The following is a 27,263-nucleotide window of genomic DNA, read 5'->3' as shown; positions in this document are numbered from 1 at the left end:
CCCTTCCAATCCAAAACATTCGGTCATTCTGTGAAATTAATGGGAGGAGGACGTCCATATCATCACAGTTCACAGAACACTCACACATCACGGATCATCACTCATCACAGATCCCTAGAGATCCGCACAGGCGGTCTCGCCCTCCGAGCGGGGATGGAGCGAGAGGCTCCACACACCCAGCGAACTCCATTCCCGGCTCCGCAGCGCATCCGGACAGGGACACGGCGCGGGACGATGGCCAACAGCCCATTCCCTGCCCTACTCCTTGCTGTTTCCCGCCTGCTCCCTGCCCTATGCCCTTCTCCACCCGTCCAATGCTACGTTCCTCCACCCCATTCCTTGGGCGTTTCTTGCCCCGTTGCTTTCCCCATTCCTCGCCTGTTCCTTGCCCCGGTCCCTGCCTCACTCCCCGCCCATTCCCTGCTCCATTCCTTGACCCGTTGCCCTCCCCTTCCCCGCTCCATTCCTTGACCGGTTCCCCTCCCGTTCCCCTCCCCTTCCTCCCCTTCCTCGCCCCCTCCCCTCCCCTCCCCTCCCCTCCCCTTCCCTTCCTCGCCCCCTCCCCTCCCCTCCCTCTTCCTTCCCCTCCCCTCCCCTCCCCTCCCCTCCCCTCCCCTCCCCTCCCCTCCCCTCCCCTCCCCTCCCCTCCCCTCCCCTCCCCTCCCCTGCCCTGCCCTGCCCTGCCCTGCCCTGCCCTGCGCCGTTCTCCTCCTATTCCCCTCATTCCCCGCCCCGTTCCTCTCCCATTCCCGCCGTTCCCCGCCCCTTTCCCCTCCCATTCCCCCCTTCCCCGCCCCGTTCCCCTCCCATTCCCCGCCCACACGCGCGTTCCTCGCTGTCCCTCCCCCGTCCCGCACCGCCCTCCCCCGATGCGCCTGCGCACGGCGACACCCGCCGTTTTCCCGCGCGCCCCGAGGCCGCTGCCAAGTGGTCGGTGAGGGCTCGTGTGCTCGTGTTCGGGCCCGGGGCCCCGTCCCGTCCCGTCCCGGGGAAGGCAGGAGCCTCCCGGGGCGCCCAGCCTCGCCCCTCCCCGGCCGGCAGCCGGGCTGAGCGACCCCTGCGGAGAGTGGGCGGGCGCTCACCGTGTTTCGCTTCTCAGTTAAAGGATGAAAGGTGGCAAGGAGCCGTTCTTTGTGAAGTTCGTCAGGTCTGCGGGGAGCTCGGAGTATTTTCTTAAAGCTCTAGAGGTAAGTAGGGGTTCCCTGCCCGTGGCGGGGGGGTTGGAACTGGATGATCTTTAAGGTCCCCTCCAACCCAAACTATTCTGTGATTCTGTGAACGTTTCGTTTTTTAACTGTGTCTGTGTTAGAAGAATATTAGTGAGAAACTGGGTTTCTTCCTTTTTGTCAGCATGAAGACTGTGGAGAAATAAGTGTTAAAATAGCCCCTTTATGTGCAAACAGCAAATGCTGCTGTAGGACTTTCCCTATTTAGCTCAGTTTGCAGCTGATGATGATCTTAGCTTCCTAGGACACACTTTATTCCCAGTGTGGTAGGCATTATACAAGAAGGACATCCAAGAAATTGCTGACTGCCGGCCTTATTCATCAGACAAAACATCTGTGTTCACCTGGAGTCCTGTGTTCAGTTCTGGAGTCTTGAGCACAGGAAAGACATGGACCTGTTGGAGTGAGTCCAGAGGAGACCACAAAGATGAACAAGGGGATTGGAGCACCTCCCATATGACGACAGGCTAAGAGAGCTGGGGTCAATGAGCTTGAAGAAGAGAAGGCTCAGGGGACACCTAAATAGTGTCCTTAACAGTGTTCTACAGGAAAGCTGGGAAGGGGCTCTTTATCAGGGAGTGCAGGGATAGGGGGGAGGGGTAGAGGTTTTAAGCTGAAAGAGAGGAGATTTAGGTGAGGTATTAAGAAGATACCTTTTCCCGTGAGAGTGGTGAGGCACTGGAACAGGTTGCCCAGGGAAGCTGAGGATGGTCCATCCCTGGAGGTGTTCAAGGCCAGGCTGGATGGGGTTTTGAGCAACCTGATCCAGTGGGAGGTGCCCATGACAAGGAGGGGGTGGAACTGGGTGGTCTCTAAGGTCCCTTCCAACCCAACCCTTTTTATGCTTTTATGACATTACTTCTGGAACAAAAAAGACATTAGCATTTCCAAACCCATTGACATTTATTGAAGTGATTCGTAGCTTGGAAGCTGTGAATGGTGGTCACTCATCTAAATGCTAAGTAAACTTAGGAGGGACATCATGGATTCTTTTCCACCTTGAGCGGTTGGTGAGAGCTAAGGGCACTGTGTAGCAGGATCAGGTCCTGAAAGGTTGTGTGATGAGTGTTTTAAGTCTGAATATTGTTAAGTCTTAAGGGAATGAGGGGGATACCCTGAGGTATTTTAGCCTGTTTTGCCAATCTACTCTTGTGTGGTAACTTTGTCGTGAGCTGTTTCAAGTAGGTGTACTTGATGTGTAGTTTCTGCAGGATTGGCTATTTGTGATTTGTTAATGAAATAAATGTTGTTGTATGCACTCTTTACCTGCAGTCCATAAAAGAATTTCAGTCGGAAGAACATCTCCAGATCCTCGAAGAGGAAGCAGCGCTTCATATAAAAGAAAATGACAAATCGCTTTACATTTGTGATCCTTTTAGAGGGGCTGTTTTCAATCATCTCAAAAAGGTATGCTACCCATGGACTTACTGCTAGCTATGTTGTTTCTTTTCTATAAACACTCATGTCTGTATTTACATTCTCTGTTCTCTCTTTTTGCATTGAATATAGCATTTGAATTAGTCACAATTAGATCTTTAAAAATTCACTGCATCCTGTATTTATGAAAGAAGATGACTAAGGATTATAGCATGTGGGAAAACAAATAGTATGATCAGTTTTGTTTCTGCTAGAGTCACTAAGCTGGCTCTCACACTTTTGTTTCCTCCTGACTAACATAATTTTGTTTGACCTGCAAAGAATTGTCCAGCAGAGAGAAAGACAGGTTAGCTGGAATTCTCTGGTGCACTAGCTACATCATCTGCTGGTTTTACTGAAGCCAGAAAACCTGTTAGGATTATACTGAAAATCCACAGCTGAGAGTAAAACCAGGACTACCTGGAGATGTCAGATGTGGGCAGACCAAGGGCCCTGCCTTCCTCTGGATTCATGGACAAGGAAAGCCTTCCTTATACTACTTCCTGATACTTTCTGCTAATTTTCTTTGTATTTTTTTTTTCTTATGTTACTTTATTGCAGCTTGGTTGTAGAATCGTTGGACCACAGGTAGTTCTATACTGCATGCAGTCCCAGAGATGTGTCCCAAGAGCTGAGCATCCTGTGTACAATATGACCATGGCCGACGTAACAGTGTCCTGTACCAGTCTTGAAAAAGATGTTAGGGTAATGCATTGTACAAAGTGGATATTGTAGCTGATTATTGTGGTGTTTCCTTCAGCAGTCATATTATGTGTCAATATAACTGTGCCTGTGTCTGGCTATGTCTTCTCTTTCTATGGTTTGTTGACTGTTTAGTTTATATAGAGAGTTTTATGGAGAAAGAGCAAGTCTTATGAATATATTTAGTATATGAATGTGTATGTAGTAGTGTGTCTGTGCATGCACATGGATATGTTACGTAAGCATGTGCATATCTAAAAATGTAAGAATTCAACAGTATACTTTTCTTCTGGTTACACAAAACTGCATGATAAATACTTAATACACCATCAGCTATGATTTAAATAGTCTAAGAAATTTACCTTTTTTTTTTTTTATTCTGATACCTCTTTCTAATTTATACTATCTAAAACGTCAACCGTCTGTAAAATTTTGCTCATACGGTATGATTATAGTGTTTTTATTCAGGGTACTTATTACATTCAGTTTATTGTAAATGCAGTTAAAATAGAAATAGTACTTCATGGCTTCCATATGTTCCCAATTTATATTTTTTAATATATATATTTTTAGGAGAAAGCATGGACAATTGAAACCTCTTGATTTTGTTTTTTAAGGTGAATATGAGTGTGATATAGGTTCTTTTTTAATCATTATAGTTTTCTATATTTTTTTTCCTCCACTCAGGAAGAAGTTCATAAATATGTGCAGATGATGGGTGGACATGTGCACAGAGACCTCAGTGTGTCAGTAACTCATCTTATAGCTGGAGAAGTTGGCAGCAAGAAGTACTTAGTAGCTGCTTCTCTGAAAAAACCTGTTTTGCTTCCCTCTTGGGTTAAGGCACTGTGGGATAAGTCTCAGCAAAGGTATAAAAATCCAAACCAAAACTGGTTTTGTTTTGAGGACTACAGACTACTTTCTTATTCTGATTGATTTTATGTGGAGGAAGAAATGTTTTATTTCTTTTTTTCTTTCTTTCATTCCTTTAGCATAATAAGGTACACTGATGTTAATATGGAAGACTACGCTTGTCCGGTGTTCCTTGGCTGTACAATTTGCGTAACTGGCTTAAGTAGTACAGATAGGAAAGAAGTCCAGCGCCTCACTGCTGAACACGGTGGGCAGTATACGGGGCAGCTCAAGATGAATGAATGTACTCACCTCATAGTTCAAGAGCCAAAAGGTAGAACTTACAGAGTAAATGCTACTTTCACTTCTTGAGTAGAAGTAATGTGAATATACAGAAGCATCAGAGTTTGACTTGTCTCTGTGTCTGTCATCTTCTGTTTAGGGAATTGCTGTTGATGGGAAGAGTAACACAGGCATGGGAAAGAACAAGCGTGGGGAAAAAAACAAAGACCCAGATGTTTTTAAGGGAAGAAAAAGGGAGAATCCTAGAAGGGAAGGAAGAATAAGGATAAGATTTTTTTTGGAGAGCAGGATAGGACTTAATTTATTTGCTGATTTTAATTGGATTGTGAACTAGTTTTTTTTTAACTGATCTATTCTTTGTGCCTTCTGAAATGCCTACTAAGATAAAATGAAAGCTCCCTTTCTTTCCTCTTGAAAAGATGAAGAGATTGTAGTTTTATTGGTTTTATTGCTAGAAGAATAGGAAGAATTTTCTTTATTCCCCAATTCCCTTCCCATTCTCTATGGAGAAATAGCCTGGTTGACTTAAGCGTTTTTTTTCCTCCTCAGCTCAAAAGCTTTGAAGACTTTTTTTTTTTTTTCTTTAGTGCCCTGTCCTAATGTGCCCCTGAGCTAATGGTGAATGAGGGTTTTTTTGCTCTAACTTTATTTAGAGAATAAATAAGCAGCTTATTGAAGAGTTCAGGGTAACCAACTTGCATGTTGAAGTCAGTTATTTGAATTTTTAGGTTTTCATAATCTCCAGTCAACTTCCAGCAATTACTGTTTGAAGCATTAGCCTTTTAATGACTTGTAATCTTTATTTTGTTCACACTTGAAAGGTCAGAAGTATGAATGTGCCAAAAAATGGAATGTGCACTGTGTGTCTGTGCAGTGGTTTTCTGACAGCATTGAGAAAGGCTTCTGTCAGGATGAGACAATGTATAAAATAGAGGCTGGATCGACACTGAGTAGTATACCCAGTACATCAACACCTACAGATCATGCTAACAAGCCTGACAGTAAGTAAGACCTCTTAATATATGTTAAAATAAGGTAGAAAACATTTGTATTAAGGAGGAAAAACTGTTTCAAATTAGGAGAGTGCTGCTTGGTTTTGCAATGCTGGTTTGACAGTTTGGGTTCTGGTTCTGCTTATGCTCAAAACGCAACAAATTACGTTTATGCACATTGAATGCTCCAACATGTGTCGACTTAAAACATGAAAATGTGAATAAATGTTTAAAAGGTAGACTTGATTTAGTTTATGATTGTCTGCTTAAGAATCAGGGGTGTATATTTCCAAGTCCTAGCAAAGCATGACTGTTCATACAATTGTAGTTTAAAACAAGTTTCTGTTATGAATTTAATTTTAAAACAGTCTTGGGAGCAAAACAAGCTCTGATTTTTGTTTTTATTAATTATTATTATTATTCCTATTTCTATTATTTTCTTTATACATTTGTTTTTACATACTCCTTGCTATTAACAGAAGGAAAGTTAAAAGCATTTTGTGAACAAACATGGTGGCATGAGGGACACAGCCAGCTTTAAAGGTGTCTTTCCAAACAACTGTTACTGAGTACGACTTCAGGAAATAAGTAAACAGGGACACCAGGGTAGCGCTACCAACAGAGCACTGGGAATTCAAGTTAGGTCTTTAACCAAGGTTATACTGACCTAGTGTTTTTTATTCTTCAGACTTGACGTTTCCTTTTAGCATGACAAAATCAAATGTGGCAGTTCTATATTTTGTTTAGTGAAGCAGTGGAGAGAGAGGAGCTAAAACTAATGTATCTTTTTTTTAATTTTAATTTTATTTGAAGATCATACACTTTCGGACGTCAGCCACATATCCAATATCAATTTGAGTGGCATTAACGAAACAGCATGTAGTTCTGCTATGGGCAGCAGACTGGATCCTCTTCCTGATGAGCTGGAAAACTTGGATATAAGTTCTTTTCAAGCCCCTGAAGATTTGTTAGATGGTTGTCGAGTATGTTTAACAATATATACTTTGAAATGTTTGGTCTTGGCCTGTAGAAGGAACTAGGTTGAGGCACTGGCAGTTGCTGCTTGAGTAAATTGTTGTTTCCATGGTCAGCAGCAAATCTCAGATTTATTTTGTGTCCGCATGCTGCAGCTTGCATGTGTCTGCATATCTGTGTGTGTGTAATTGTGTTAGATATTTAGTATAAATATAAAATTACATATTTATACATAGGTGTATTTAAACACTGTAGTGAATGGGTTCTAAAGTTGGTGTGTGGTTTTGGGGTTTTGTGGTTTTTTTTTTTTGGTTGGTTGGGAGTTCTTTCTGTTAGTAAATAATGAAGTTTTCCTAGATTAGTTGCTACACTACTAGTTTCTGTGTTCTACCACAGTCAAAACAAAATTTACTGAAATACTCTACTTCATTTTTTTTGTTGTTTTCCAAACATTTTTTCTTGCTCTGTTCTCTCTGTAGATCTATTTGTGTGGCTTCAGTGGCAAGAAGCTGGACAAGATGAGAAGACTTATTAATTGTGGTGGTGGTGTTCGATTTAATCAACTTAATGAAGATGTTACACATGTCATTTTAGGGGAAAATAATAAGGAGCTGAAACACTTTTTGGAGAAGACAGCTCACAGGTTCTGATAACCATATTACTTAATGTCTACTTCCACCTTGTTTTCTTTCTCCCATCACATTGTAAACAGGACAATGCATATTGAGTTTCAAATCCTAAATAGTTCTTGACTTAAATGAGAGGTCTTAGAGCTTGTAATGACAAGCACAGCCTTGTGTGCTCTTGAATAGTGCATGTAGTTCTTTGGGTGGCCATGAGTCACCTCAGTGAATAGAAAAATAAGTATTCTTTGAAAAAGAAGAATGGTGAAAAGAGATGTTAGCGTGTATTTGTTAATATATTGGGGAGAAGGGATTTCTTGACCCAGCAGTGGTGGATATAATTTACATTATAGAAAATAAGTATGAAAATCTCCGTTCTCAGACTGAACGAATTAAAAAGATGCTTGACCTTTGTAAGGTGCCCAAAGCTTGCTTAATATCGGAGTTACAAACTTCATGTGTGTGTATATACAAAGCGGGAAAGAAAAATCACAGTTCTGAAACCTGCTTTAGCTCGTTTGTATTACATTTTATTTTATAGGCCTCATGTAGTGACAGCAAAATGGTTGCTGGAGTCACTTAGTAAAGGTTATCTACATCCAGTGGAGCAATATATTCCTCTAAACTACCAGCTGTTAGAGAACCCGATTTTGGAACAACCTGGAATGAGGTCAATTCTTCCCAAAAATAACAATCTCTTGAAGAAAGAAGCTGTGGACGTTGTAAAGCACCAGAAAGCTGCCGAAGACGACTTCCTCTCTCAATATGCAAATAATGATTCTACATTAGGTACGTTCTAGGCTCAACATACCATGAAAAATTTAACTGCTCATAATAAGAATTTGCATTTTGCAGAATTTGCTTATTAGAAAGCTAATTACACCTAGTAAGTTAACTTCTATATTGTGCTTTAGAAGTCAAACTTAAACAGGACTATATGGAGCAGTTTTCAACTAAAACCTGCTGAAAACAGCAGAAACTGTCATTTCTTCATCAAACTATTTTGAGTTGTGTTTGATGTTCTTGGCAAGCAGTTACTATGATTGGTTGGTTGTTTCCCTTTCAGATGAAGTTGAAAAACTAACGTCCAAAACCTTCAGTGATGTTACTCACTTGACGGTTGAAGGAGAGAATCAGTCTTCCATCTGTAATGGTTCTTTGGGAGAGTCTTCTGCAGTGGCTGAAGGAGGCTTATTTGTCAGCAAGAGATTTCTTCTTTTGGGTTTTGATGAAGAGGATGAGTCCGGCATTGCAGATATTATAAAGGAGAATGCTGGGAAAGTTCTGCCGCCGCAAAGCAGAACCATCGCAGACTACGCTGTGGTACCTTTATTGGGGTGCGCAGTGAAGCAGACTGTTGGTGATGTTGTCACAAATATGTGGCTGGTAAGTTCTTTCCGCTTTCAGTTCGATGAGTAAACAGGTATCGATGTTAGAAATATGTCTTGTCAGAATGCAGAGTTGCTGGTAACTTAAATGTAAGTAAGATACTGAGAAGTTAGGCTTGTTTAATTTTATAAGTACTAAGCGAAAACATGTTTTAAAGCCTCTGTGTCTCTAAGGTATCTTTTATCTGTTTCACTTCATTTTCTACAGGTGTGTTAAATGGGACTTCGTTGTTATGACTCAGGCCTCTTTTATATAAGAGTCTGACAGCATTCTCTCTAAACAATGAACTCCAGAAGGAGCTAGTTGACTAAATGATTTCGTTTGATGCCTTTATGCTTGCATCTTCTTGTTTCATGCTTTTTACAGCTTTTTAACTTGTGGCAGTCAGCATTATAGCTCAAACTCAAAAAATATTAACCATATTTGCCATGAGTAGGCACATGATGTAGACTACCTGCTGCTAGTGTTTTTCAGTACTAAGTAGCTATCTGTGAAGTAAATCTCTGCAGACCCTCAGATCACATCTTGAACTACTCTAAGGGAGCCTCCAGGGCTGGAAGAGTAGAACTGAAACGTTCTGAATAATGGCTCATTATGTCAAACCTGACAAAACTATAAAGTGATCCAGAAATGAATTTGTCGAGTTCAGTGGGAAATAAGTTGTCTCAGATGTAATGATGGAAGCAGGATTGCTTGTTGTTGAGTCCATAAATGTCATCATACGGTTGCTGAAATATTGTTGGCTTTGTTGCTATTTGACTTGTTTTGCATTTTTCTCTTTTTCTCCTTCTTAAAGATAACGTGTGTGGAACAGCAACTCCTTTTAGATCCTCAGTCCAATCCACTTTTCGCACCAGTCCCAGTAATGGGAGGAGTTACCCCTCTGGAAGATTGTGTTCTTTCTTTTAGCCAGTTCACTGGGGCAGAGAGAGACTCGCTGGTATATCTGGCAGGACTGCTAGGAGCAAGGTACGACTCCTTTCACCATTTCTTCTTGTTTTTAGACAGCCAGTGTGATGAAATCCACTATGCATTCAACTTCTTTTACGGGAGTAATAAATATTAATGCGCTTTCAGATAATACTCATTTACAGAATCTAGTGCTGAAGCCGTAAGATGTTGGTTCTTTTATTTCTCTCACCTTTAGAGCAATTTACTCAGTATTCTCACAGCCTAATTTCTACCAGATTACACTGAGTCCCTCGTGACCGAGTCTCAGTAACTCTTCGCTTTGCTCTAGAATAAAGTATAAAGGTCAGCTTTTCAGATGTCAGGCCTTCTGAGTTTCTCTTCAGTTGTTCAAAAATGCACCGTGGTTCCGTATTGGGTCCAATGTCATAACCAATGATATTGCACCATTTCTTAAGAACTGACGGGATGGTGAATTATTTGTGCCAAATTTATCAGCATCTTTGGGAAACATTAAGAAAAACATGTTTAGTCCCAGAATGGCAAAACTGTACAATTTAGAGCATCATCTGATCCAATTTTTAGTGTCTTTGCACTGAATTCCTTGCTAGTGAGTTCTCAGATCTGTGATCTTCTTGGAAGAGTGTGTCCTTTATGATAAGAGGAAAACTGTAATATAAAGAAAACTATTGTTCATTTGGAAATGATGCTGGTTGGCTCCAGAATGGAATCCAGCCTGTCCTATTAATCTTGCAGAAGAATGTTAGACCCAGTGTATGATTTGGAAATGGGATTCGTGAGGACTTTGGGAGTATGAGAATTGTTATATTTTCAATACTAATAGAGGCAAAAGGTTACTGTTAAACATTTTTGGGGTTCTTTTTATTTTTTTGGTGTTCAGGTTAGGCAGTAAAGTGCAAAGTGGATGACCTTAAATAATTCTGCTGTTTCTTTTTCTGTTCCTTGAATTAATTTTATAATAGTATAAATGTGCCCTAGATTTATTTTGGTAATGACTGAATGAATGTTTTATTAATCTGTCTTTAGAGTTCAAGAATTCTTTGTGCGGAAAGCCAACGCAAAAAAGGGGATGTTTGCCAGTACCCATCTTGTGGTGAGAGAACCAAATGGTTCCAAGTATGAAGCTGCGAAGAAGTGGAATTTGCCAGCAGTCACTGTAGCTTGGCTTTTGCAGTCCGCAAGGACAGGAAAAAGAGCAGATGAAAACAAGTTCTTGGTTGAAAACGCAGGTGCTGAAGGTGGGCTATTAGCAAGCTAAAAAATATGATTGTGGCATTGTACTGATCATTCATGATAAAGAATGCAGGTGTGATGAAGTCGTCTTCTTAACACCTTTGAAGTGTTAGAGCTAAAGGCTATTTTTCCAAGTATTTTTTTCTGTATTTTCCCCTGCTTTTGAGTTGTGGTTATAGAAATTATACTGTGTGTGTTTGCTGCAAGTCTTGTGCAGCTAGTGGAGTCTTGTGGTTATCAGTCAGTTGCCAGTCAAGCTCGGCTTCTCAGCTTTGTCCTTTTTGGCACATTTGCTGCTCTGTAGATTGCATGGGAACTGATGAGAGATTCAGCTTAGAACTTCGTACTTGTTAGTCTGCAATGACATGGTGCCACTCTGTTCAGTCCTTCAGGCCTATTTCTGTTCCTTTTCCAGTTATTTTGCGTATTTATTTGGCAATTTTTCTTTAGTATTAGGATGCAAACTGCAGTGATTTAATACTGAATGTTAGCAGACCTGTTTTGCCAGTGCCCTTGTCAATGAATTACATGGGTCACTAAGAGGACAAAAGGTATGTTGTTGACATAGGTGTTTTTTAAGGAAAAAAAGGTGGAGCAGGTGAAATGAGCAGTAAAATATAAAAGCAATTCTTGTACTAATGCTTATGAGCTGTAAAGATGATGAGTCACGCTTATCTAGAGGTGTTTGTGATGGATAAGCTTTAAGGACTTATTCTATGCTAAATTTTGGTCCTATAATACAAAGGCATAAGGGATTGGAAGTATATATAGTGATCTGAAGAGGTGCGATTCAGAGTTGTGAATACAAAAGGAATTTTGTTGTATGGGAAATAAGGAGTCAGGAAGGAATAGTTACCTTCAGATTTGAAAGGAGAAGGATTTGTTGTGTATTGCATGTTTTTCTTAGATTTGTGTTTTCGTAGTTGTTGTATGACATATGTGAGCTGTATATGTGGAACTGCAAACAGTGTGAGTGGGCCTGGGGTTGCTCACTTTTTTTGAGACACTTAAGTTCAAGATCAATACCAGTGTAGTTGAAACTAAGGAGTTAACTGGAAGAAATACTTGAGATATACTGGCTTTTAAAAGGTAATTGTCAGTTTAAAGTATTTATTGGAGGGAATATGAATTATTTTTTTAGGAAAAGAAAAATCAGTGAGCTTTCAGTTGTTTTAAATAAAAGTGCATGAGATCTATGTTCAAAAGAAAATCAAGTTCCGTGCTTATTTCTTCTTTCTTTCTTTTAAAGATAAGGAGAGTTCTGTTTCTCATGTTAACCAGACACCAACAACTGTTAAACCTCCTGATTCAGAGCAACCTACTTACCTCCTTGAAGCTGGGAGAAAAACAGCTGTGACCCCTCTTGATATCAACAGATTCCAGAGTAAAGCTTTCCAAGCTGTAATCTCTCATCATATTGGGAAGAAGACAGCCCCTCTTTCACAAGGGGGGCTGCCACAGAAAGAACCATCTTTACATCTTGATACACCATCGAAATTTCTTTCCAAAGACAAGTTATTCAAACCTTCCTTTGATGTACAGGTGATCATCTTTTGCAAGTTTTCTAGTCAGTAGAGCCAGTAGCATTAAAGATGTGCATCAGCTTAAAAGCAGCACAGAAACCTGTGCTTTACCTCCTTTTATGCTGTTAACATACAGACTTTCCATTAAAAAGCTAGGAAAACTATCTTCTTTTATTTTGTATTTTTCTAATTAATGACCTGTGGACTTAATTTATTGATTAATTGATGCTATAATGTCCTTAACAAAGCTCCTTTGTGCTTATTGTATCATATGCTCTTGTGTTCTACACCTCACACAGTACACAGTCTGTTCTTTACATCTAAAGACTGGGAAAAGTAACAAGAAGGCTTATGATTGCTCCATATGTTTGGAAACAAGTGTTTGCTTGTTTTGTGATGAAATGCTACTTTAAAAACATGTTTCAGTGTAATAGCTTTATGGCAATTACAAAACTGTTATTGCAAATAGGAAAATGTATTGTGGTTTTGGGTTCATTGTCTCATTCTGAAGGCCACAAAAGGCTAGGAAAACTACTAGTCTTAGAGCAAAGAAACCCCTGACACTTAGCTAGCATCTGTGCTGGAATAGCTTTTGAATGACTTGAGTATGCTTTGGAAGTCTTGATGTTTGTTTTTCATTTTTGAGGCCTTAACTGAAAGATGAATGCATTCAATTCCTGCACAGTTGTTAGGGGTTTTATTGGTTTTTATTTGTGGATTGGTTGTTTTGCTGTGTTTTGGTGTTTAGTTTTGTTTTTTAACCCCTCTGCCTGCAATAGAACAAAACGTATTACTAAACCAGAAGAATCTAGTGTTTCCTAATTCTGTTTCAAGAAGGGAAGTCTCTGGGAAGACCTTATAATGGCCTTTCAGTACTTAAAGGAGGCCTACAGCAAAGCTGGGTGTGGCCATTAAGGGCTTTCTCCCATAGCTGGGGAGGGGCTCGTTATCAGGGAGAGCAGTGGCAGGACAGAGGTAATGGTTTTAAGCTGAAAGAGGGGAGATTTGGATTAGATATTAGGAAGAAACTTTTTCCTTTGAGGGTGGTGAGGTACTGGAAAAAGTTGCCTGGAGAAGTGGTGGATGCCTCATACCTGAAGGTGTCTTAAGGCCAGGTTGGATGAGGCTTTGAGCAACCTGATCCAGCGGTAAGTGTCCCAACCCATGGCAGGGGTTTTGGAACTGGGCGATCTTTAAGGTCTCTTTCAACCCAAACAATTCTGTGATTCTGTGGTTCTCCAACTTGCTCCCCACCATGGCTGGAGGGGCATGCTGATAATTTTCAAAAGCAAGATGCTCTAGACCAAAACTTCTGGTTTCAAAAAGGGCAGTAGGAAACTTGGTGTCTTAAAGGTGGAGCTAGAATCACATACTCACGTGCAACTTTTTGAGGGAGAGAGGCATTAATAAATTGAAGTAATTGGTTGGGATTAGGAATACTTGTATTTGACCACTGGCTTTTCCCTGGAGGGTGATTTTCATTGATAGCAGTGAAAAGAGATTATTAATCAATCTTCTTCCTATTTTGTTTGTGCAGACTCTGAGATTGGGATTGTGTTGTAAGACTTTTGTGCAATGGTACTACAGCCACGCTTGCTAGCTACTACTGTTCTATACCGCCTCAATTGGAGAGTATGAACTCTTACTACAGACAATATTTGTGAAAATTGCACTTGAGTGAGAATTTTGTAATATTTTTGTGAAATTCAGTCAGTTGCTTCTTTTTGTGGTAGGATGCTCTGGCAGCTTTGGAAACTCCAGGAGGTCCTGATGAGAAAACGAGGAAACCGAGCACACCTCTCTCTGAAGTCATCGGCAGGAACTTGAAATTAGCACTGGCGAACAGCACCAGGCATACAGTAGCTCTTACTGCTAGCCCTCAGCTGACTGCTGTACAGCCAGAAGTGGTAGGAAATTTTGGATTTGAGTTTCTGGAGCAGATGAACTAAATGCCATATCCTTTGTGATTTAAGTTACAAAGAGTCTGTGAATTGTGCTTTGTGATATATTGGAGTAGAAATACATATGATTATGCATTTTTCAATGACAGTTAAAGGAAGGTAGAAGAGATTCCTCCTAGAAGACAGTGAATTTTAAAACATTTTTGTTGTCTGTACTCTACCTTGAATATTAAGCAGTTACATGGCGTATAAGTATGTACCAATTAGACTTTGTAGTATTGGGATGAGAGGATTTTATAGCACTTAAGAAATTCCCAGGCTCCAGATGAGCAGGATTAAATATTTTGCATTGGACTAAAGTTAGGAGTTTTTTTTAATGCATGTGTCATCTTTTCCTACTCTCCTGTTCCTCTGTTTACTGGGAGGCACAAGATATGTAATCAGTTGCTTACCCCCTTATAAAGGCACATTATGTTATCTTGTCTTGGAGTCAACTTACCTCTTCCATCTAATCTACCCCAGTGAGAGGAAACAGAAAATGATGTAGGAGGAAAGGGAGCGTTTGTGTATTGCTTGCCGTGTTAGTACACTGTTTACTGTAGAGGAGGGGCAAGAAAGCTAATGGCCTTCACCATTGGAAGGCTGTCAATTCTTATTTTGTAGGTCCTTAGTCTTGCTTATTTTCAGTCCAGTACGGTGAAATAATGCTGTGGCATTAAGTTTGGCAATTCCCTAATTTCAGTGGTCAGGAAGTGCTCAGTCTGTCACAGATGGACCAGCATATGCTCCAGGGAGAATGGCTGACAGTGAGTCTTTTGTCTTTGGATTCCTAGTGCATGGAAAGATGTGTGCTGGATTTTGACCATAGTGTTTGGGAGCAGCAAAAATAGAGAAAATCTGTTTATGGTACTTTTGTTGTTATTGCATGTTTTACTACGTGCTACACTAAATATCAAAGTATTTTTGTTATTGATACAGAAACCTTCCAAACCTGACTCTCCTGTTTTTTTCCCAGCTGCTTGAACAGGAAGAAGAGCGCAAGCCTCTAGCTGATGTTGTTATTTGTGTTAGTAAAAAACTTAGTAAGAAGCAAAGTGAACTGAATGCAATAGCAGCGTCTCTTGGGGCAGACTACAGGTATCAACTGGTACAAACAGCTTCAAAGCTTCTGCACTGATGTGACATCTAATATATACAAGTCTTGGCATTCTAATATGCATATCTACATGACCTTTTGCTATAGCTACGTATTGGCTTTCACCATCTTAAATAATTTCTATTGCAAAATAAGGCCATCTTTCCCCGCCACATCCCCAGTCTCTGTGTTCTTGACAAGTCTGTCTTGGAGAGACTTAGTTCTGGAGGCTTCCCAAACTGCAGAATTTTTCTGTTTCTTCTCTTACTTTTTGAAGACTACTGTGAAACACATTTAGCTTTTGGGTAGTGTAAAATTTGCTTTATATTTTGGATTTTGAATCTGATCTGAATTTGTTTGTTTCTCCCTGGCTCAAAACTAATTATTTTACAGATTGTAAGCATGGCTAAGTTAGCATGCTTAGAAAAGCTTAGGAAAATTAGGTTGTCACAAAGAGAAACTACAAACTAATGTTTGTGACTAAAGACACAATTCTGGTCTGGCTAATCGTGATTTCTATATTTCGTTACTGACATGTTATTATTCATGGTGTGGATGAGGCAATTGCCCTTATGTTTAGTAGTAGTATATAAATGCTGAAGATATTTTCATTAGATAGCAAATACTAGTTTTTATCGGTTTAAATGTTAGAATCCTGCATTTTGTTTAATTTGAGCTTCCAGGAGCTTCTTCTTCTTTAAGAAGAAAGTGGGCTCATAGTTTATTTAAATATAGCAAAATAGGCAAAATATTTTAACGTGAAATAGGGATGGGACAATTTCTGAGCTGAATTTCTGATACTTTTTGAAAGGAGATGGTATCTTCAAGTTATATTTTGTTTTCTTTTCTAGATGGTGCTTTGATGAAACAGTGACACACTTCATCTATAAGGGAGGACAAAATGACAACAATAAGGAGTACAAATCTGTTAAAGAACGGGGTATACATATTGTTTCAGAACACTGGCTTTTAGAGGTATGGAACTTGCTTTGTTTACTTACTAAAAGTGAATGGGAATGGAGGTTTAAAACCAGTTATGTGGCAATGATTTCCTGTTTGAATTTATATTGAACATATATAGGGATTGATGTATTGCATCATGCTTTGCATTTAAAAATTGAGTGATCAGTTTTCACTGATGTACTTCTACATTTTTCTCCATGAGAAAAGAAATTCTCTTCCACAGAATGTTCTACATGTTTTGCAGAATGAGAGCCAGATTTTTCTCATTTAAAGTACTTTCAGTAGCATTCTTATTATACTTTTTCTGTCTTTATATGTGTAATTTATCTTGTCTCTATCAGTTTCTTAATTGATTGTTAATTGATGTCATTACAGAGCGCCCAAGAATGTAAACGGCTTCCTGAATCTCTCTATCCTCACACTTACAATCCCAAAATGAGCCTGGACATCAGTACGGTACAAGATGTCAGGCTTTCCTCCTCCAGTAAACTTCCATCAACTGGAAAGCCAGTAGAGGAAGATGAGGTATAAAGTGTGATGTGAACTTGTGTTCTATGAAGCAATTTGGATTCACTTACCTGAGTTGTTATAGTAACACACTGAACAAGCATCAGCTTTTTTTATTAGTGACACCCTGAAGTAGGTTCAGGTAGTAATTAATAGTAGTTGTCGTAGATGTTCCCTAAGGTTTTTCTACATTTATGATATTATCTTTCTAGGGTGATGGAGGGAAACACAGTCCTTTTGATATTAGAAGTGCTTTCCAAATTTGAAATTATATAGTTCCAGTCTTTGCCTTCTTTTGTAGGTAATGAGATCCAAGGCGTGAATTTGCCTTAGTAGACATTTAGACTGTAAAATAATGCCATTGATTCTGCTGATCACTATTTTACTGTCACTGCAGTAGCAGAGAGGTTAGATTTACTCTATGGCAAGATTAATAATCATCAGAATTGATACAAATGTTGAACATGGGTAAAAGGCTAAAAAAAACCCCAAAAAACTGGTGTTTGAGAATTCTACTTCTCATATAATCTAATACTTTAGATTATTCCAATGGATGAAGATGATGCTGAAGGTGATGTAACTACTGACCAAATAAACGAAATCCTCACTGCAGGGGATGAACAACTTGTAACAAGTGAATCCAAAGGAGGTAAATGTAAATCACTGCTTTTCAAAGTAGTTGTGGACCATCAAACAATCGATATAAGCCTGTTACAACTTTAGGTGCTGAATATACTTGGCTGGTATATAAATTAGTACCGCAGAGTTTTAGGTACTAATTTACAGACCAGTGAAGTATAGCTAGCCCTTATTGTTGCTGGATGTGAGGGAATGGTTTTGCTCTCGATTATGAGACTGACAGCCCATAAGAAAACTGTTATCATTCATTGAAAATTACATAATTGCTGGTTTTTTGTTTTTAAACCACCGAATTTTATATTTAACATGACAAATCAGTTTTAGAGTATACCTCTTTTGTTATGTAAATAAATGTTATGGAAGAATTGTTGATCTAAGTTTGGTCATGAAGGCAAATTCAAAAGTGAGCCAAATTTCTGCTTGTGTCTAGGAATGGGTGACTCTGGGCATACATTCTTTTTAATAAATATTCTTTTGTGCCGATATCTTTTCCTGTTTTTAATGTATTGCTTTTGTCCTAGTTAGGGGGGTGGTGGATTTTTCACTCATTACAAAGTCTTGATCTTGTGACTTTTCTTTCTTCTCTTAAGTTTTAACCCAAGCACTAGAAATGAGGGAGAACTTCCAAAGGCAGCTGCAGGAGATCATGTCTGCCACATCGCTAGTGAAACCACAAGGGCAAAGAGGTTCCCTTTCAAGGAACAGTTTTGATGGCTCTCCAACCACTCCTGATAGCACACGGTCTGTGCGAAATGGCCGCAGTAGGGTCTTGGAAGCCCTAAGGTATTGATTTGTTTTTCTAAGTGCCTTATTTTGTCCTCACTGTGCATACTTAGTCATTGAAATATGACTTGGTCTCCAAGGTTTTCAGATGTATTGTCTTTCTGAACTGCTGTGCTTAAGTTGCTTCTCTTGCAGTTTGGAATCTTTAACTGGACATGCTAGATAAAGTCAGAATGGATGTTATCTTAATCCATAGTGGGTATCTTTGTTTTTCAAAAAATCGTAGAATCCTATAAATGCCTTTTAATTTTGAATTTAATTATGCCAACTTATTTCTTTTCTTTATCTTCGTATTAGTTAGCGTTAGTATAGATTTTGAAGAAACTGTTGTTGCAGTATTTCTGTACTAGGTATTCTTGCAAAGCACCTACATGAACGTTTCTCCTCTTTTCCTTTTTTCTCTGAACAGAAACTAGGATTTGAGCTCTAACAATAATGAGCTACAGTGGGAAAGTAATGGAAATCTTGAAAAATTATTCCTTTAGCTTGGTGTTTATTTGCAAATTTATAGGCCCAGTGAAGAATTGTGTAATCATATTTCGGATAATTTATCAATATAAGCGTGATGAGAACATCTGCCTACAGTTTGGTTGTCTTTTTTTGGCCATGCTGACACTTAAGCCCATAAAGCCAGGCTGCAGGAATTGGTTTTATACTGAGATTTTTACCTTTCCTAACCATGCTTTCTAAAAATGAGGTCACTTGGATGCTACAGTTGACGTGATCATTAACACATTGCCTTCTAGCGTGGTAGTCTTCTGTGAAACAAATTAATATGTAAGGTATCTGTGTTTTTTTCCGTAGGCAATCCCGTCAGGCACTCACAGATATAAACACAGAGCCATCCCAGAGTGAGCAGATTGTCTGGGACGATCCTACTGCGAGGGAGGAGAGAGCAAGACTTGTCAGCAACTTTCAGTGGCCTGATAGTCCTTCCCAGTACACCGAGCAAGGTCCCAGTAACGCCAATAAGAACATGGATGAGTCTGCCTTTAAAGGATCTGTTGCTGATGCAGACATGGCTGGTACGAGGAAAATCAGAAATACAATCTCCTTGTTCTTTTCTAGAGCATTCATTTGATCTTTAAACTACAGTAATGTTTGAATTCTAGTTTGGAAAAAAAAAGTCACCATTGTTGGCATTTCTTGAATGCCAAAAATACAATTTTACATCTTCTGAGCTCCGTTATGTGCTGCTGTTTTTTGAAGAAGAGTTTTTCTGTCCGTTTGCCACTTGTGGTCAAACACCAAGGCAGGGCTTGTCTAAAAATAGTCTGCGTCAAATTTAGGAAATCTTCCAAATTTTTTTTTTTTGGAACCACAGCTGGTTTCCAGAAAACAGTTCCAGGCAGGTCTAGTGGAATTCACATGGGAATGGGAATAGCAATAGCAAAACCTCTTTATTTCATAGAATCTTAGAATCCTTTGAGTTGGAAGGAACCTTAAAGATCATCCAGTTCCAACCCCTCTGCCATGGGCAGGGACACCTCCCACTATACCAGGCTGCTCAAGGCCTCATCCAACCTGGCCATGAACATTTCCAGTTGTAATAATCATAGGTGAAGAATGGAGATACAGGAAGAAGGTAACCCATGGGCCTGAGAAATGGATGTGTCAGAGCTGCCAGTGGACATGCTGTGGTCAGGGTTCATTGTAGACACTGTATTTGTCTTCCCTGTTTTTTTTGCTGTCTTCAGTCTACTGCTAGGACTAAGGAAGCAAAATACTTATGTTGTTTTCATCTGTTTTTGCTTTCTTCTCATTTCTGCCTCCTGGGAGACAGCACAATCCTTTATTTTTATCTCCCCACTGCCTCCCTCCTGCTTCCAACTCCTTCCCTTAATCTACTTACAGAATTTCTGCTCGTGGCTGCAGTCTTCATGAAAACTGACCCTGTCCTAGAGGAGGCTGAAGAAAATTAACTGAATGCATTCAATTGATTTTTGGTTCAACTGAATCAGTGCATTTTAGCCAAAGAAATTTAGGCTGTTTGAGGTTTGGGGCTTATTTTCTTCAAGGCAAGGCATCTAGGGCCATCAGTCTGCAATATGGGAATTGGTAGTTCATAGTACAAAAAAGAGCATCTTTATGAAGGGGAATGGTGAAATGTAACTATGAATGTTGTAGTAGCAGTTGTGTTTTGTCCCTAATATCTAATTTTTAAGAAATTTCTTATTTTTACTTTATCTGAAACTACATTTGGCCAAAGATGAATCATGCAAAAGCACTTTACTTTCACAGCTGTTCTTGAGGCTGCAGATGAAGATTTGAGTGAAGGCCTGCGAAATGCTGTATATAGAGATCCTGAAACGCCCATTAAAGATCACTTGATCCCCACTCCACAGGCCCCCAGCATTGCTTTCCCACTGGCTAACCCTCCTGTGGCACCACAGCCCAAAGAAAAGGTTTGTCATGTGAAGAAATATTAATGATGATTTGTGTTCCGAGAGATGTAGTCACATTTTAAGTTTTGAATTCAACAGTTAATATAAAATAGTTAAATGTCTGCTTTTAAAATCTTTAAGTGGATTACTTTGGTGCAGCTCTATTTCTCTTTCCACTTTCTTTGATATTTTGAACAAATAATGCTAACTCCAAATGAAGCGTATTTGTTGAGACACATAAAAGCTTTTTGTCTTGTTAATTCTCCACTTCAACACCTACAATTACCATATGTATTACTTAGAACTCCTTCAACCGTGTTAGGATAATGGAAAAATTGTTAAGCCTTCATTTCCTTGGTGGTATTTGAAATTTATGTTTAGGTACAAATGGAAAATTTATTTTTCTGCCAAAACCCTGATTTAAAATTCTACTATTTTATAGTGAACTTGGAAGAGCCTGGGAAAATGATACGTCTTTTGGCCCCAGCATATCATTTGGTGCTCAAACTTTCAGCAGCTATGTGTTTTCAGAGGCATAACACGTTGTGTTAGTAAATAATGGAAATGCATAAAGGCCCTTGAAGTTATAGAAAGTCTGAATGAATGAGACAGTGTGATAGATGGATGGTGATTGCCCCACGTGTTCAACTTGGCATTCAGTGGGTATGAATGAAAGATTTGCTTTTATGATGGATTGGTTCAGTTGTGCCTTGAAGAAAAGGGGAGCCCAAGAGGATGTTAAGCAGAAGCACTGACTTGATAAGATCCAAGCTTTTTGTCAAGTGATTGACAGGTTTGTTTCTGTTTTTTTTCCGGCTAAGAGAGAACTTAATATAAAAATAACCCAGAACGTTTGGCAGAGAAATAGTCAGCTGTCAAGCTGATCTTTCTGTCACATTTTCAAAATCTGTTATTGTATTTCAGGCTGTTAGAGAAGATGAGAAGACTGATGAAGAACCAGAAAAAGACCGTAAATTTCAGCTGTCTTCTCTTAATCCTCAAGAAAGAATTGATTACTGCCATCTGATTGAGGAATTAGGTACCAGATATTTGTGCAATGCAAAGAGTAGTGTGTGTCTGTATGTGTCTGGTCAGCTGTGGCTTGTTGGGGAAAAGGCTTCTATTAATGATTCATCAGATTTGAGCTCTGTAATGTATGACTTTCCGTGCTTGTGAGTGATTCTTTGGCTATATTATTATTATATGAGCAATCAGCTTTGCCATAAAACAGCAATGTTTTGTCTTCTGGCAGTTTTCTTTTAGCTGTTTCCACAACAGCCTCATTCTTTGCTGTTGGGAGTGCCCAGGATCTGCTGTCCTCTGGTGTTTCTCTCATTTCTGTCTGTGTTAAGAGTGGCACTTCATTTTTATCGGAGCCACTCTTTACTGACTGCTCCTCCTTTCTTGCCAGCTTATGCCTGTGTCACTTCAGTGATAATACTTTCACTGTAAATTTGAGTTAAGTATATTTTTATCTTAATTTAAATAATTCTCAGCTTTGAGTTGATCCTTCCTGTGGCTCAGCATGACCTTTGAATAACTTCAATCAAATTCATTCCTAAATTCAAGGTGGAATAGTACTTGAGAAACAGTGCTTTGATCCAAGTTGCACACACATTGTTGTGGGACATCCTCTGCGAAATGAAAAATTCTTGGCTTCCATGGCAGCTGGAAAGTGGGTGCTTCATCGTTCCTACCTGGAGGCGTGCAGAGGAGCTGGCTGCTTTGTTCAGGCATGTAAACTTATTACTGAGAAATGAGTATGTTGTACCCCTTTTTATTTTGCACTAGGGAAGGCCTAACACCTCAAAACCAACGAGCAGTTTACATTGCCCAAGTCTTGGGTGTTTTAAAGGATCCTAAGTCTGAGAGATTTGTGGCAAGCTTTTATCTGAAAACCCATCCTGGACTAAACTGCTGGTGTAGCATAAATGAAATATCTGTGCTTTTTATAGTTCCTTCTGAAAATGGAAGCTTGAGTAACTTTTAGTGAATTCTCAGTAGTATCTGCTAAATCTACACGGATCTTGTTACACCAGAAATTAAATCTTGATCTGTTCAATCAATGAACATAATAGTTTCAAATAATTAAACTCTATAACCATATATATAAACATTTTTGAACTCTTATCTCTTCCAGCTCCTCACCTCCCTAACCATTATTTCACAATTCTTCCGGGTGTAGCAGCTCTTTTACATTGACGAGGCTGACTTGAAAATAATGCCTGTAGGCCACTTCATATCTTTATGCATCAAACCCAAAGTTTGTTATTCTGGAAGACACTGAAGAATGTAGAGTTGATGGTGTCTAGAGCAGTGAGGTGCTTTGCCCTGCTGTTGAATTCTGTTGCAAGCGGAATCTGGATGTCTATAGTGTGACTTGATGTCACAGAAAACATGAGTTGATTTAGATACAGCTCTTAATATTAGAGATACATATGTGCAATTAACCTAGAGCTGTTTTGGCCAGATAAAATCAATATATAAAGCTAGAGTGAGTTGGGATTTATTCTGTGGTTTTATTCCTTGTTTGGTTTTTTTCTTTTTAATGTGGGCTTTTTAAAATTTATTTTTCTGCTGGTAATGTTGTCAGGACTGCTTTATAATTCAAACTTATGGTTTTTCTAGGAAGAAGATTACGAGTGGGGAAGTAATTCCATACTTAATGTGTTGCCTGGAATCAATGTCAACCAGAAGAAACTAGCACTTGCAGCCATGAGGTGGAGGAAAAAAATCCATAAGGGGAGACAAGAAACTGGTATTGTTGAGGTATTTAGATGCTCGTGCAAGTTGTACAGTGTGGGTGGACAGGATGGGGATTGTCACCAAGAAACTTAACTGGCAAGGAAAGGTAATCTGCCTTGTAATTAAGAACAAAAATGCTTAGCTGTATATATTCCAGTTAAGTAATCTTATGTTTTAAAAACTTTTAGTGCTGGGATGTTAAAAGCCTTCATCTCTTCCTGAACCATTGTTTGTGTTTTGCAAAGCTGGAATGTGGCTGCTTGTGTATGAAAACGTCCCTCAGCCAGGAAGATGATGTTTATGCTTCAGAGCTCTGATTTGGGGATCTAACCTGAATCACCTTTACTGGGAAACCACAACTGGTACTTGCAGTAACAGAAATCCCGTGCTGTGCTCTGTGGGTGAATACAGCTCTCTGGACAGCATTTTTATAGCTCTATCAGTGAGCATACTGTTTGCCCTTCAGAAGGGGCACAAGTTTGCACCTTTCCTAAAGCACCTTCCATCATTTTTTACGGTGTGAGTTCTGTAATCTTTTGGAGAGATTTTTGGAGGTGGGACTTGGACTCTCTAAAGCCTTTTAACTTCTCTCTCAAATCAGGCATTGCAGTTGTGTCTGGAGAAAAGGAGAAGGGAGACCTTATCACTCTCTACAACTACCTAAAAGGAAGTTGTAGCGAGATGGTTCTCCCCATTAGCTAGTGACAGACAAGGGGAAATGGCCTCAAGATGTGCCAGGGGAGATTTAGATTGGGTATTAGAAATAATCTCTTTACTGCAAGGGTTGTCAGGCATTGGAATAGGCTGCCCAGGGAGGTGGTTGAGTCACTATCCCTGGAGGTGTTTAAAAGACAAGTAAATGTCATGTGTGGGGACGTGGTCTAGTGGTGGACATAGCAGGGCTGGATCGAGGGTTGAACTCAATGATCTTAAAGGTCTTTTCCAACCAAAACCATTCCGTGATTCTGTATATTCATTGAGAGACAGAAATGCTGCTGTTTCAGGCACATCAGGATAAGTCCTGGCTTGCATGTATTTTATAATAACCTTTTAAAAATTAATGCTTGTAACAAATTCCCTGTACCCTTTGCCTACTTGGAAACTGCAGTGGGTGCTTGCAGGAGTCAACCAGTTGGCCCTAGGAGTCGTTGCTGTAACTTTGTAGATAATGTAGGGCATGAGGCTAAAGGCGGAAAAGTTGTTACCAAGTAACTCTTTTTCTTAAGATATGTTTCTGTAAAGGAGTGTCTGGTGTTCCTGAAGAAGTACTCATTGCCAAGGATCTTTTCCTAGATCAGTTTGTCCACCTTGCTCTGCAGGCGAAAGGGCTTGGTGGCAACCTGCCTGACGGGAAGGCATTGGCCCAGTAGTTATATGTTGTGTGGAGTTTTTTCTGCCATTTATACTTGAAGACAAAACTAAGTGATAGTAAATCTTTATCTAATGGATATTCCTGAAAGGATCAAACTGTAGATACATGAATTCTTAGTGCTTTTATAGTACCGACATACGTTTGACTAAAATAAGTCTTTTATCTAGGGAGCTTTCAGTGGCTGGAAAGTGATCCTGAACATTGATCAAACCAAGGAAGCTGGATTCAAGCGCCTTCTTCAGTCAGGAGGAGCAAAAGTATGTGGACTTTTTGAGAGGGGAAAAAAAAATACACATATTTTTCTGTTTATTTTTTTTCTTAAACTCTGTGCTGGGTGTTTTCCACATGAGAAAAGGGTCTTAACCAATAAAATTGCATACGCAGGATAGGTGAGATATGGTCAGAGGGTGGGAGGAAGAAGCTATGTCATCTTCATTTTGCATGTGGTCAAGCAGGGCAAGTTTGACATCATAGAAGTCAGAAGTGCTGGTGGGAACTAAGGATAGAATGTCTGTGCCCTACCCTGATGAGAAGGATCCCCCTTCTTGAAGGATACTTGATGGTACAGAATGCAGCTGTAAATGGTATTTTCTTTCCCATGATTTGGTGGTTAATTTGATGAGTGAAATTATAGGTCATGAACTGTGTTTGTCTTGGAGAAGAAACATAAAAAACAAACTCTTTTTTATCTGTTTTTAATCTGTAGGTGTTTTCTGGTCATTCTGTGTGTCTCTTCAAAGAAGCGACTCATCTGTTTGCTGACTTCAGTAAGCTAAAGCCAGATGACAGCAGGGTTAACGTAGCAGAGGCAGCGGCCCAAGGAGTGAACTGCCTGAAACCGGAGTACATTGCTGACTACCTCATCCAGGTGTGTGTGCCCGAAGGTGCTTTCTGGGTGCTTTCCACCTGCCCCACTGGTGGATGTGGCATTGCCACCAGCAGTGCCAGCCACCTGACGCCTCTGAAGGGGGCTGCTGCTCTACTGGTCACCTGCCTCCTTTGGCAGGAACTGTGGCCACCAGTGCCTGTGCTGTGAATTTTGACCTGTGGCCCTAAATTTTAGCTGCTAAAGCATAACTTGTTCTGGTGCTGGCAGTGTCATCTGTTGCAGGGAAGGGAGCTTGCAAAATGTATTCAAAATGTAGGTGTGTAGTGTTCCTTTTGGTATGGTTTGTTTGGTAAAATTTTCAGTTTTAGAAGACTTAATGAGTGGTTTCTTTCTTCTCGGAAGCTTCTTGAGCTAAACTACTTTTTTTTTTTTTCTTAACTTTCTCTTTTGAAGGATCCACCTCCCCCGATGGAGTCTTACTGCCTGCCGGAAGCTCAATCATACCCTCAGAATAACACAGAACTTGGAACTGGGTCATCCCAGAAAAGAAAAGCACTGGGAGAACTGAGCAGAGTCAAGCGATCCAGAATACACTGAGCAGATTCTGTGCTTTTAATTTGTACATTTTTAAATTCATATTTATATCTTTCATTCTCGCCACAAAAATTAAAAGCATTTAAAAAAATTTAGAAAAATGTTTCACTTCTAGTTTGTCCTGAGATTAAAATAACTTTACAGTAATACTCCTAGGAAAGATTGGTTCCCAACAGTGTCAAAAAATGTGCCAAGAACTCATCCAAAAAAATACTTTGTCTCCAAAACAGCTTAACTGTCCCACTGATGATTTTTTAGGGACACCATTGTATAGTGATGGGTAAGAAATACTCTCCAAGATGCTTATCATGTATTTTATCTGTGTTGTGGGGAAAATACCACTTGGTAAGAATTCTGTTGCATTTCCAAGACTTGGGTTTTACATAGACTTTTCCTCTTCTGGCATTTTCTATTGGAGGGGAAAAGGGAAACCAGACAAAAAGGACTGGCTTGTAAATTTTTGTACTAAGGAAGGGTGTAATAAATTATTTCTATAAAACAGAGGCGCTGCCAATTGTGTGCTAATGAATCTTCAGCAAACAGAACCAACTCTGTTACTCAAGAGGTGAAGTTTGCCTGACTGTGCTCCCTGTTTGAATCTGTGACAGGGACCGGAGTGGAACAAAGACATCCGTTTCCAGCAGCTGGAAAGGTTCTTACACAACCACAATATCAACTTGACCTTTTAGTAACTATGGGATGTGGGTCTCTTTGTTTCCTGAATTTGCTGCCTGTGAGCTGCACCGTGTTAGTCTGGGTAGAGTTGCGCTCGTGAAATCTTAAGAGCTGTCCTTAAGCAGCTGGAATCGCTGGAGCCTGTTTGAACAGAAGAGCACAACACCCAGTCGCACGGGACCAGCAGAGTTGTCTGGAGAAATACACATCACATCTTTTGAGTCTATTTAATTTACTACTTTGTTGCTCTAAGGGGGGAGAGGGTGATGTTCTATTTTCTAGCTGCTGAATACTGTTTTACAGAAAATCTTTGCATCAGTATCAGTTGAGAAGCCAGAGGTATCTAAACCCTGTGGAATCTGGCGAGTCTTGTTCTAGGCTGGGGAGAACTCACCTCTTGCTGCTGGCGAGGAGGGACAGGGGACCAGAGCTGTGGGAGTCTGGAGGTGAGAGAGAGTATGAAGGCACCTTGCCTTTATGTGCAAGGCTGTACTTTGTGCTCCTGTTTCCTACTTAAGATATTTTGGATGTGAGCTCTGGAACACACTGTTGGGATGACCTGAAGGGATTGT

The 27,263-nt window shown here is 39.9% G+C and overlaps 1 protein-coding gene across 1 annotated transcript; it reads left to right on the top strand.

Moving 5' to 3' along the window:
- Positions 1-852: 852 nt before the first annotated feature.
- On the top strand, positions 853-26,517 carry TOPBP1 (DNA topoisomerase II binding protein 1). The gene is made up of 27 exons (XM_054057332.1): positions 853-1,187; positions 2,499-2,633; positions 3,204-3,347; positions 4,032-4,213; positions 4,337-4,530; positions 5,321-5,500; positions 6,305-6,474; positions 6,946-7,109; positions 7,631-7,878; positions 8,156-8,475; positions 9,275-9,447; positions 10,435-10,646; positions 11,891-12,183; positions 13,898-14,071; positions 15,081-15,202; positions 16,052-16,175; positions 16,539-16,688; positions 17,211-17,319; positions 17,900-18,092; positions 18,897-19,117; positions 20,334-20,497; positions 21,401-21,515; positions 22,046-22,209; positions 23,105-23,245; positions 24,761-24,850; positions 25,300-25,461; positions 25,876-26,517. The coding sequence occupies exons 1-27, from the start codon at positions 1,107-1,109 to the stop codon at positions 26,017-26,019; spliced, it is 4,569 nt and encodes a 1,522-aa protein (XP_053913307.1). The 5' UTR covers positions 853-1,106; the 3' UTR covers positions 26,020-26,517.
- The last annotated feature ends 746 nt before the right edge of the window (positions 26,518-27,263 follow it).

Source organism: Cuculus canorus, chromosome 2, assembly GCF_017976375.1.
Source record: "Cuculus canorus isolate bCucCan1 chromosome 2, bCucCan1.pri, whole genome shotgun sequence".
NCBI lineage: Eukaryota > Metazoa > Chordata > Aves > Cuculiformes > Cuculidae > Cuculus > Cuculus canorus.
The sequence above is the reverse complement of the archived record's forward strand: the minus strand, read 5'-3'. Positions and strand labels throughout refer to the sequence as shown.